The sequence below is a fragment of the Bison bison genome, unplaced genomic scaffold, assembly GCF_000754665.1.
Source record: "Bison bison bison isolate TAMUID 2011002044 unplaced genomic scaffold, Bison_UMD1.0 scf7180017864242, whole genome shotgun sequence".
NCBI classification, from domain to species: Eukaryota; Metazoa; Chordata; class Mammalia; order Artiodactyla; family Bovidae; genus Bison; species Bison bison.
This window is the reverse complement of record NW_011494814.1, coordinates 3,054,403-3,066,020: the sequence shown is the minus strand read 5'-3', so window position 1 is coordinate 3,066,020 and position 11,618 is coordinate 3,054,403. Positions and strand designations below refer to the sequence as shown.

General features: G+C 32.8%; 1 protein-coding gene across 4 annotated transcripts in view; it reads left to right on the top strand.

Annotated features, from left to right (window-relative positions):
• The window catches only part of G2E3 (G2/M-phase specific E3 ubiquitin protein ligase), a 74,782-nt gene extending 63,552 nt beyond the window's left edge, over positions 1-11,230 (top strand). For all 4 annotated transcript variants that reach the window (XM_010847022.1, XM_010847025.1, XM_010847023.1 and 1 more), the window contains 2 exons: positions 6,197-6,387; positions 7,872-11,230. In XM_010847022.1, the coding sequence (XP_010845324.1) occupies positions 6,197-6,387; positions 7,872-8,122 (442 nt within the window). In that variant the 3' untranslated portion in view covers positions 8,123-11,230. The remainder of the gene's footprint in view (positions 1-6,196; positions 6,388-7,871) is intronic.
• The last annotated feature ends 388 nt before the right edge of the window (positions 11,231-11,618 follow it).

The following is an 11,618-nucleotide window of genomic DNA, read 5'->3' as shown; positions in this document are numbered from 1 at the left end:
CAAAGGTCCGTCTAGTCAGGGCTATGGTTTTTCCAGTAGTCATGTATGGATGTGAGAGTTGGACTGTGAGGAAGGCTGAGCGCCGAAGAATTGATGCTTTTGAACTGTGGTGTTGGAGAAGACTCTTGAGAGTCCCTTGGACTGCAAGGAGATCCAACCAGTCCATTCTGAAGAAGATCAGCCCTGGGTTTTCTTTGGAAGGAATGATGCTAAAGCTGAAACTCCAGTACTTTGGCCACTTCATGCGAAGAGTTGATTCATTGGAAAAGAGTCTGATGCTGGGAGGGATTGGGGGCAAGAGGAGAAGGGGATGACAGAGGATGAGATGGCTGGATGGCATCACTGACTCGATGGACGTGAGTCTGAGTGAACTCCGGGAGTTGGTTATGGACAGGGAGGCCTGGTGTGCTGCTATTCATGGGGTCGCAAAGACTCGGACACGACTGAGCGACTGATCTGATCTGAAGACTTTGAATTCAAATTACTGTGTTTAAAGTCATTTGACATATTTATTCTCTTTGTTGTTATACTACTAACTATGCATTTTATTTTCATTTTATTTTAAAGTTATGTAAAATCAAGTCTGTAATGAAAGTATATTGAAAGATCTCAGCTCTTATACAAAATATATTCAGATAAGTTTAACTTTCATCCTAATCACATCTACCTTCCATCCTCATATGAAGTAATTATTACAGTGGCCTTTATTGTTTAGGCTTCCATCATTGTTTTTTAATGATAGCAGATAAATATATGAATATGTGTTATGTATCCTCATTTCTTTCATTAAATAGTAACATACCATCCACCGTTTCTCCTGTTCATTATCGCTTGACCATTTATAGTCCTCATACTTTTTTTAGAGCCCTTTAGAACATCAGCAGTCTTCCAAATTCAAGTATGACATCATAAGCTTAAACAATTACAAAGGATATAATTTCTAATATATTTTTAATACTGTAATTTAAAATAACTTTTACATAACTTTAAAATGCATCCAAGTGTCTTCTGACTATGACTCATCTCAAAATTTTCTTAGTTAGAAATACTATTCATAATTATAATTAATACAATAATCCAAATATACATTTTGATAATTACTTTAAAACTTATTTGAAAGATATCTCTTAATGACATAGAAGTACAAAGGATTCTTTTACTAACAAGTAGTTCATGTACCTATGGATGGATTTTTTTCTTCGTTGCTAAGTCAGAATTCATAGCTGTTTCTTTGAGTCTTTTGTTTATTTTTATAGGGATGAGTAGTCTAGACGTCAGGAAGAGCTTTACTATCTGTGTAAGTGGTGTTTAAATTAAAACCTAATTTATAAACAGGAATTAGGCAGATCTAGATAAAGAGGGCAGAGAAGGCAATGGCACCCCACTCCAGTACTCTTGCCTGGAAAATCCCATGGACGGAGGAGCCTGGTAGGCTGCAGTTCATGGGGTCACGAAGAGTTGGACACAACTGAGTGACTTCACTTTCACTTTTCACTTTCGTGCATTGGAGGAGGAAATGGCAACCCACTCCAGTGTTCTTGCCTGGAGAATCGCAGAGACCGGGGCGGCTGTTGGGCTGCCGTCTATGGGGTTGCACAGAGTCGGACACGACTGAAGCAACTTGGCAGCAGCAGATTGGATCTTGCAACATCAGGAAGGAAGAAAGAATATTGAAAAAAATGAAAGCATGTGTTTGCTAAATTATGTTTGATGGTTGAGGTAAAAATTATAACATTTGCTAATGTGGTTCACAGTGTATTTAAAATAAATATTTAGGAAATTATAAACAGCAAAAGACAAAGGGACATGAAGAGAAGTAATGTTTCTATACTTACTGGCATCAATAAATTATTACATTATAAAAATAGATACACTCAAAATGCTATAGATAAAAATGGAGTGCAAAAAAATATTCAAGTAACCGACAAGGAAAAGGAAACAAAAATGATGGTACAAGTGAAAAGTTGCTGACTGTTAAATGTTAGGCCATTTAAGACAAAGCTGGTGATCTGGAAGAAAAGGATTTTCTCATTAAAGATAGAAGAGAATTGAAACATGGAGGCAGGGCAATATTATAGAAAATGCTGCTTAAGAAGTTCCACAGTTCACAGGGCTTAATATGCTGAAGTGCAGTGTACTTTGTGATGAAACTGAGCAAAAGCTGGCAGTTTTCTGAGCAAAAAGACATTGTAAAAAGGAGTGTCAATTATACTGGAAACCTTTTTTTCAGTGAAATCAACACTGAAAACAGATAACCCGAGATAATAACTTCACAGAGCTAGTTACATTATTATTCAAGAGAAAGAAGGAAATAAAGACATTTTGAGACATCTTTCTTTCTTTCCTAAAGAGATTAATAAAATACGTACTTAAGGAAGAAAGAAATTGAACCCAGAAAGAAAAAGTAAGATACAAGCAACATCAGTAAGCAAAAAAAAGAAAAAAACCTGAATAAAGACAGGCATTAGCCATTAAAAAGGAAAAAAAGAAAAAACAACTAAATTTTGGTAAGAAATGGTTAAAATGAAATACTAGTAAAAAGTTGATCTGTAGGAAGAGAAGGGTCACTGTATTGTTTTAAGGAACTTGTATTCTTGAGGTAGTAGTGGAGAAGCATTAATTACCTTTAGATTGTTAAACCAACTATGTATCTTTAAAGGGAAAATTCTAAAATAATAGGAAGAGTATGTGACTTTCAGACCAGTTTGATGGCGGTGGGGATAGCAATAAAACATATTTAATCATAGAGCGAGCAGAAAAAGAGGGATAAAAAGAAGCAAGGAAAAACAATGTTCAAAGAAATCATAAGATAGAAGAATAATTTAAATATATAGGAGATTATAATACATGTAAATAAATTAGACTCTTGTATTAAAAGACGGAGGATCCTAAATTGCATTCTAAATAGATGGCTTCAAAGCAAAAGAAAGAAAAATTCTAATTATTTTTTCATAAAGCTTTGTCTTTAAATGACCCTAATAGTGTTAAAAACAAATTATCTTGAATTCAGCAGTCTTGAATCTATTTGTACCTAGCAACATAGCCTCAAAATTAACTAACAATTCTGAGGAGGGTTTATAAAAGGAAGCAAGGCAGGTCTAGTATCAAAAAACAAATGTTGCTTTAGTCCATTCCACTAATAGATTAAAGGAGAAAAAACAATCATCATATAATTATAGATGCAAAAAAAGCAATTGATACATTTGTACATAATTCTAAACTGACAGTTTGAAGTATCCTTATACAGATTATCTGGTAAACATTCAGTGAACATTATCCTTAATAGTGTGACAGGCATTCCTCTTAAGGCCATGACAAGCCTGGGATATATATAATTACCTCCTTCATTTCTACAATATGCTGGAAGACGTAGTAGAGCTACAGGGCTCTACTACAGAGCTAAAGCAATAAGTGAATGTTATTAAAGATTCAGAGAATTAAAATTATCATTTATAGTCTACCTGATGTTCCAGCTAAAATCGTAGAACTTCTATAAAGAGTGTAGCAAGGTTACTGTATACAAGAGGTAAAGGATTCTACAAGGGAGATGTGCAGGTGACAAGGAATGGTAAAGAAAGAAATTGGTTGATATTAGAGTAAATATTAACTGTACAAAAAGTTAATGTTTCATTTGGGGATTTATGATACAAGGTGAAATAAAATGTTTGAGTAACATAGAGAGCCACTGGAGTTGCAAATGTCCTAGGGCCTTTGTGTTGTTCAGCAAGCAGGTAAATACTTGATTTGCTTTCGATTTTAAATATGCCAATTAAAAATTTAAATAGAAGCTAAATTGGAATTAAAAAATGAACACAAAAATTTGCAGTACATAATAAAAAAGCTTTTTGAAATTCAATACAGTTTCCCCAAAGTGCTAGACCTAGTTACCTAATGTAGTAATCACTATGATTATATAATAACTAGAAAAAAAATTACTCTCAAAGAAGCAAAATTCTGAAAAATAATTATACATTGTGGTGCCATTTATGGAAACTTTTAAAACAAAGCAATACTAGTTATTTTTTAGAGATACATGTATATTGAAACTAAAATGAAATTTAGGCTATAGTAAAAATTCAGAATAGTTAAATAGCAGTTTCAAGTAGTTTTCTTTGTAGGAGAGAAGGGAAGGTTGTGTGAATGGACAGATTTAATTGAGTGAATAGAGTATTTTACTTAATACTCTGAGCAAACAAACACAAAATGTCAATATCTTTTAAATTCAAGTGACAGTTCATGGTTTTCTCTTATTTCCTGGCTTTTGTATAAGCTTCAAATACTTAATTTTAATTAAAAGTAAAATTTTAAATATTGGGCTGAAATTTGCTTCAAAGGTTAAATGTAAGGTAAAAGTTAAAACCAAGATAGGCAGGCAAGGATTGTATTGTGGAGAACCTTAAAAGTCATGTTAAGGAGTTTTGACTTCATAGACATTGTGTATATTATTAGTTTCCTGTGGCTATTGTAAAAAATTATCACAAACTGATGGCTTTAAACAACAGAAATTTATTCTCCCATAGTTTTGGAGGCTAGAAGTCCTCGTCCTCATGTTGACAGGGCTTCATTCTGGGAATTTTGAAAGATAATTCAATCTTTGCTTCTTTTAACTTCTGGTGGTTTGTGGTTGCATAGCTCTAAGCTTCTGTGTTACATGGCCTTTTCCTCTCTGTGTTTCTTTTATAAAGACAGTTATCACTGGACTTAGGATAAGCCCAGATAATCTAGGTAAAATGATCTCAGGATCCTTAACATAATTACATCTGCCTGGACTCTTTTTCCAAATAAGATCACATTCACAGGTTCTGGGGAATAGGATGTGGATATCTTTTTTGGTGTTCACATGGAAAATCAACTTAGAGACTTAAACACTTGGTAGAAACAGTTCCTCTGCAGGTGGTTTGCAATAAGGTGGTAACTGATGTGTGGAGAAATGAACAGACAAAAAGCATTTCAGAAAAGGACATTCACAGAACTTGATAGTTGGGCGTGGAACAAGGAAGAGTTAAGAATGACATTCAGATTTATCTATACTAATAGTAATGGAGGCATTAATTGTCATTTATGGTTCTGATTTTGATAGTTGGGTAATTAGCTTTCTTTTGGACTTAATAAGTTTGGGTACTTAGAATATATGGTGCCCAGCAGTCTGTTGGATATATATTTTGGGCTGGAAATAATAGATTTTATAATAATGCACATAAACCTGCTTAAACAAATCATGGGATATGCTAAGAGGAAAGAGAAATTTGTCTTGTTACAGAACCATGAGGAACAAACAGTAACATTTAAGGGAAAGCAAAGACAGAAGAAGCTTTGTAAGAGACTCAGAAGGTCTGGACAGAGAAATAAAGGGAAACCAGGAGACTGGTGCCATACATCATTCATGAACTTGGGGCAGTTACTCTGTAGAAAGGAGTGGAGGGAAGGTGAATGTGAAAAGATAAGTCTTTTACATAGATCGTCTCAAAGGAAAATAGGATTAATTTTTTTTCCTTCATTCAAAAATGGGAAAGATAAGCACTTGAGAAAGAGCTGTGCTGTTGAGGAAGAGCTTATAGAATGGAAGATGAATCTGTGTATCAGGGTTCCTGAGGAGGTGGCTAGGGAAATCAGAGACACAATAAAGGCTTCGTCAGTCTGATGGGCAAAAATGGTATCTCCATTCTTTGCTTATTAGTGAGAATGTACATTTTTAAAAATTCATTTCTTACTTGTATTTTCTTAATAATGCATTTATATTTTGTGTATTTGGATTGTTCTTCTAGAAAACTGATTTGTATTTTTAGTACAACTAGAGAAATTAGTGTTTTATCATGTATATTAAAAATATTTTGTTTGTTTTCTCTTTGTTAATTTCTTTTTAGCAATACAAAAGTTGCATTTTTGTGTGGCTAAAATTTAGTTTCTTTGCAGTCTTTCATTTTATACTAACTAGCTTTGAAGTATAAAATTTTAGATGTCTTTTTTCTCTTAATGGAAAATTATTAGCTCAATTTTAAAATTATTCTATAAATACTGTAGGCATGTAATATATTCATTTTATATTAATACATTGGCTTGTTATTGATTGAAAGTATCATGTAGTATGTCCATATTTTTTTTCTCACATCTAATTATGTAATTGTAAATGAGCTAGAAATATGTGTTCCAAACATATGTGTATGAATGTTGGCTCATTATTTTTCTTCTCTTTAAGTTTTAAACAGGGTCTGAAAACTCTTGGTGTTTTGGAGAAAATTCAGACTTACCCAGAAGCATTTTTTCACATCTTCTGTCATAAACCTGAGAATCTTTCTGCAAAAATACTTAGTGATCTTTTTACAGTACACACATTGTCTGATGTACAGACTTTGGGGTTTTGGAATAGTTACTTACAGGCTGTTGAGGGTATGTAGATGTTTTATTTTCATTTAACTTAAAAATTTTGTTTTGGGATATTTATTTCTTTGAGTTTTGCTTTTCATAGTAAGACTTTCATCTGATAACTACAATACTTATTTACAAAACTTGTTTAAAACCAAGTTATGACAGTTTAAAGTGATAAGGAAAGATTATAAAGTTTATTTTTCACTTGTTTCTGTCTCATTAATTTGAGATGAGAGTCATTCTTCTTAGAAAACTTTAAATATATGGGTGATTGCCACAGCATAGGAGAGTCATCTGCTTCAAAGCTAGTCATCTACTTCATCTTTTCAAATTTTTAAGTCAAATTGAATTATTCCAAAAATGAATTGGTCAGAATATGGTAATGATATTTATCGGTGAGCATTAGCAGTGTAAATTCATTCTGTTTAATATGGTGTAAAAAAAGCTTAACTTTTAGTTGAGAATTTTTTAACTAGCTTGTTGGGATGTTTTATACCATCTAAGTTTTCCTCTTTGCCTTTTTGAAATAGTTTATCAAATAACAAACATCTAGGAGTGGTTTAAAATTGTATATATCCCCCAAAGATTATGTTTTAAAACCTACTGAACCTCTTGGACTGTATAATTTTATTTTAAGGAAGTCATTCAAATATATGATGAGTAAGGATGGAGGAGCCTGGTAGGCTGCGGTCCATGGGGTTGCTAAGAGTAGGACACGACTGATCAACTTCACTTTGACTTTTCACTTTCATGCATTGGAGAAGGAAATGGCGACCCACTCCAGTGTTCTTGCCTGGAGAATCCCAGGGACGGGGGAGCCTGGTGGGCTGCTGTCTATGGGGTCGCACAGAGTCGGACACAACTGAAGCGACTTAGCAGCAGCAGCAGCAGCAGCAGCAGCAGCAGGTCAACCAAATGATTTTGAGTCCTACTTTGTTTGAGATTCAAATAAACATGTATTTAATATACCATTTTCCTATTACTAGACTTGACTTACTACTTTCAGTTCAGTTCAGTTCAGTTGCTCAGTCGTGTCCGACTCTTTGCGACCCCATGAATCACAGTACGCCAGGCCTCCCTGTCCATCACCAACTCCCGGAGTTCACTCAGACTCACATCCATCGAGTCAGTGATGCCATCCAGCCATCTCATCCTCTGTCGTCCCCTTCTCCTCCTGCCCCCAATCCCTCCCAGCATCAGAGTCTTTTCCAATGAGTCAACTCTTCGCATGAGGTGGCCAAAGTACTGGAGTTTCAGCTTTAGCATCATTCCTTCCAAAGAAATCCCAGGGCTGATCTCCTTCAGAATGGACTGGTTGGATGTCCTTGCAGTCCAAGGGACTGTCAAGAGACTTAGTACTTTAGTTTGCGTCTTATGCATTTACTGTTAATGTGGGAGTCTCTGCCTTTCAACATGTCTAGTTGGGGAAGAGTCTATGATGGTAGCAATATATAATGTGGATTTATTTGTATTTTCTTTTTCTCTCTTTGTGGTATTCTTTTCAGATGGTAAATCTACAGTAACAATGGAAGACATTCTTATTTTTGCTACTGGTTGCAAGTCCATTCCACCTGCTGGATTTAAACCCAGTCCTTCAATTGAGTGCCTTCATATGGATTTTCCTGTAGGAAACAAGTGTGATAATTGTTTAGCTCTTCCTATCACCAGTACATATAAAGAATTTCAAGAAAGTATGGACTTCGCCATAAAAAACACTCTAAGATTAGAAAAAGAAGAAAATTCTCACTTCATTTGACATTACCTGTTTTGAACAAAGGGATGCTTCTTTAAAAGCTGCTGTTGGTACTTTTGTTTCAGAAATCTTTCCGTCATCACTTGTGCAAACTTGGCCCAGTAAAATTTATAATATGAACATAAAGGATTGTTTTGGCCATCTACGCTAAAAAGGATTTTTTGTTAAGGTGTACCAGTGAAAATTAATATTTTTCTATTTTTCTTGATATACATGCTTTCTAAACCTCAATATAAATACTTTTAGAATGGCTGTACAGTCTTTCTTCAAGTATAATATATGCTGTATATAAGCAGAAAACTTGTGCTCACTTTATGTAAATTAGGATTAGCTATAGGATGCCACAATGATTTTTCTGGTTTAATTATGCAATTTTCAAATTATTACTTATTTTAAAGCATTAAGTAGGAAATGAGTGATTTTTTTTTTTTTTTTATAAATCAAAGGCATATATTTTGGAGTATGTGTTTTATGTATCCTCTTCTAGGATGGCACTAAATTAGTTGTTAAAAAATGTTTTTAGATCATTGAGTTATATTAAAATAGATCCACACTGCTGTTAGATTATGCCTTAAGAGATTTATTATATAAGAAAGCAGAATTGCACAAATGCTCAAATATCTATGGACATTCCATAGTCTTAAAACACTTCTGAGGTGAGTTAAAGTATAGTTGAAAATCTCTCAAGTGTCTTCTTTAAAGCCTTGGCTTTAATCATAAGATTTTGTTTTTCTTTGTATCCCATGTGTGGTATTAAACCACAGTGTATATGATCCACAGTTTAAGTTATCTGAATAGAATGATCTCTGTGGATTGCCTTTTGGTAGGTTTGGCTATTTAACAGTTATTTATTATCAGTATGGTTGTTTGATAGGTAAGCTGGAACCATTACATTATACAGCTATTTTCTTTACTTTTGAAAGATACCTGTATATATAAACAGTGTAGAAATATGTAAAAAGAACTACAAAGAATGAAAAACCCATGCTAATCTCACCATGCAGAAATAACTGTCCCTGTATATTCTTTTATTAATATAAACTCTTACATTTCCTTTCTTTTTTAACTTTATTTTCTTCTAAAAGCCAAATACCTAGAAATAAAAAGATTATGCAATAACAATTTGAAGATACATAATCTGACAATTTTACCACCATATCTGTACTTTTACAAAAGAAGAAATTGGAAAAATCTAATGTTCCTAATCTGTTATATAATATAAATGGGTTTTTCACCAAAGTAAATCGTATGAGAGATAAATTGCTTGTTTTTAAGCACATTTTTTTCTAGCTATGCAAAGCAGGTATCAGTCATCATTTTCTCATCCTCTCTGAGACACATCTGTAAATTACTGATATTTTTAAAGACAAATGACAGGATTGGTGTGATACTGGTAATATAAAACATAGTCCTAGTATAATTTGTTTTGTTACATTTACTAAAAGTGAAACTTTAACTTGAAGGTTTTAAAACATTAAGGCATTTTTTGTCTTGTATTGAATTCTATTAAATTATCAAAAGTAATTAAAGGATCAGTTATCCAAAAAGAAGTTTAAACTCACCATACAGGTTTTATTCCAAATGTGTTGATAAACTGGACATTTTATTTGTTAACCTACCTAGTTTTTATAAAATTTTAAAAGCCATTAAATCAATACAAACCAGAAAACCTAATTCAAGCTATTTTCTGGTTATTTGTAGTTTGAATTCATTTAATTACAGTCATAATTAAAGCTGTTAAACGCTCACATGCTTTTGAGGTGGGGGCTGCTGATAGGGGGCAGTGTGCTTGTGTTGGCTATGATTAAAAACAGTATTTCAGTTCCTTTTATGTGTAGACAGGGCCTTAGGGATAAGGTGTTTAAATAATAATTTGGGATATTCATGTTTTAAAGGGAGGTATAAATATTCATATTGGAAATATTTTCTGGTTTTAAGGATGTTCATCAGTATGGTTTTAGATTAATCTTTGAAAATATGTCAGAGAAACCTGTTGGTTATTTATTTTCTGCAGTGTTACTGTGTCACATGGTTGGTATTGTTTTTTTTCTATTGTTATAGCCAATACAGTTTTTACTGACTTTGATTTTTCAAAAGTAATTATGCTATAAACCTTTATAAATGTGAATATGTATTTCTTAAGTATTTCAATTGTCTAAATGTCATGTATGTTCAAGCTTGTTCTCTGTTACTCTCAATATCAAGAAAAACCATAAATTCTCCTCTTACCTATCTGCTGTTAATGGTCTTAGTTTAGTTTTCTCTTCATTTTTTTTTTTAAACAATTAAAAATTTTTTGGTGTGGGAACTTCATCTGAAGGCATTTTATACAGTTCTCTACTATTCTTGTACATAGTCATTTTACTATTATTTAGGGTATTTAGGGTAAAGATACCTTAAAATATCTCTTTAGAAATTAGCTCCTTTCTTTATACTCTGTAATATTTAATTTCCATATTATAAATTAGACATTATTTGTTTGGGTCAAGTAAAAAGCTTACGTTTGATTACTAACCTGAGAATTCACTTTGGCTTCTACATCATTTCAGGCTTGTAATTTTTTTCTCCTAATTATATGGAAGCTGTTGAAACTTTTTTACTCAATACTGAATGCACAGTAGAGTGTCATAGGTAAGGTTTTTTTAAGATAAGCCTTTTAAAACTGTAAAAGGCAAGTGACTTGGGCTTTTACATTCAGTCATTATAAGAAAATTATTAGAACAAGATCCTTTTTATAAATTTGTCTTATATATATATATAGTGATTATCACATGCTTTGTTGTCACTTTTACAATAAGCTGTTGATCTAGGTTTTATGCTGTCAGTGATCCAGTGTAAAACATAAAAACGTATTGATGGATTTCTTGAATATGTATTACTCACAGTTTAGGAAAATTTGAATTGCCTTGAAGAGATCCCATTTTCAAGTTCTCATGTTGACTTTTACCTTCAAATTGCCAAACATACTCCAGTATCTACTGTATGCCAGGTATTATGTTATGTGCTAGTTTATGTCAGCCTAATTTCCCTTTTTTTTTAAGGCTTAAGAGACAACCAAAAACATGACACATATAATGAAGTTTTGTAAATAAATATGTTTATGCTACTAAATGTGAAGCTCTTACATAAACTAAATTAAGTAACTTGTTAGGATTTAACAAGGTTAAGATTCTGACAGTACTGGGTAAATAACAAGATCCTTTCCTCTCCACATTTGGTAGATCCTGCTAGCAGCTGTTGGCTAACATTTAGGAACCTCTCTTGAATGAGATGGTGTGAGATATTCTGTGTTAAAATTATCTATTCCTTAATGTAAAATAATAGTTTGCAGAATAAATATATTATTTAAGTAAAAAATCTGGATAGGCAGAGTCAGTTAAAAGACTAAAACATATTAGGTTAATTAACACTCGTAACAGCCCATAGTTTAATTCTTTTTTTCCAGTAACAGAATACCTTACTCAGTCTTAGCCTTATACGAAGTATTTGTTTATTGCCA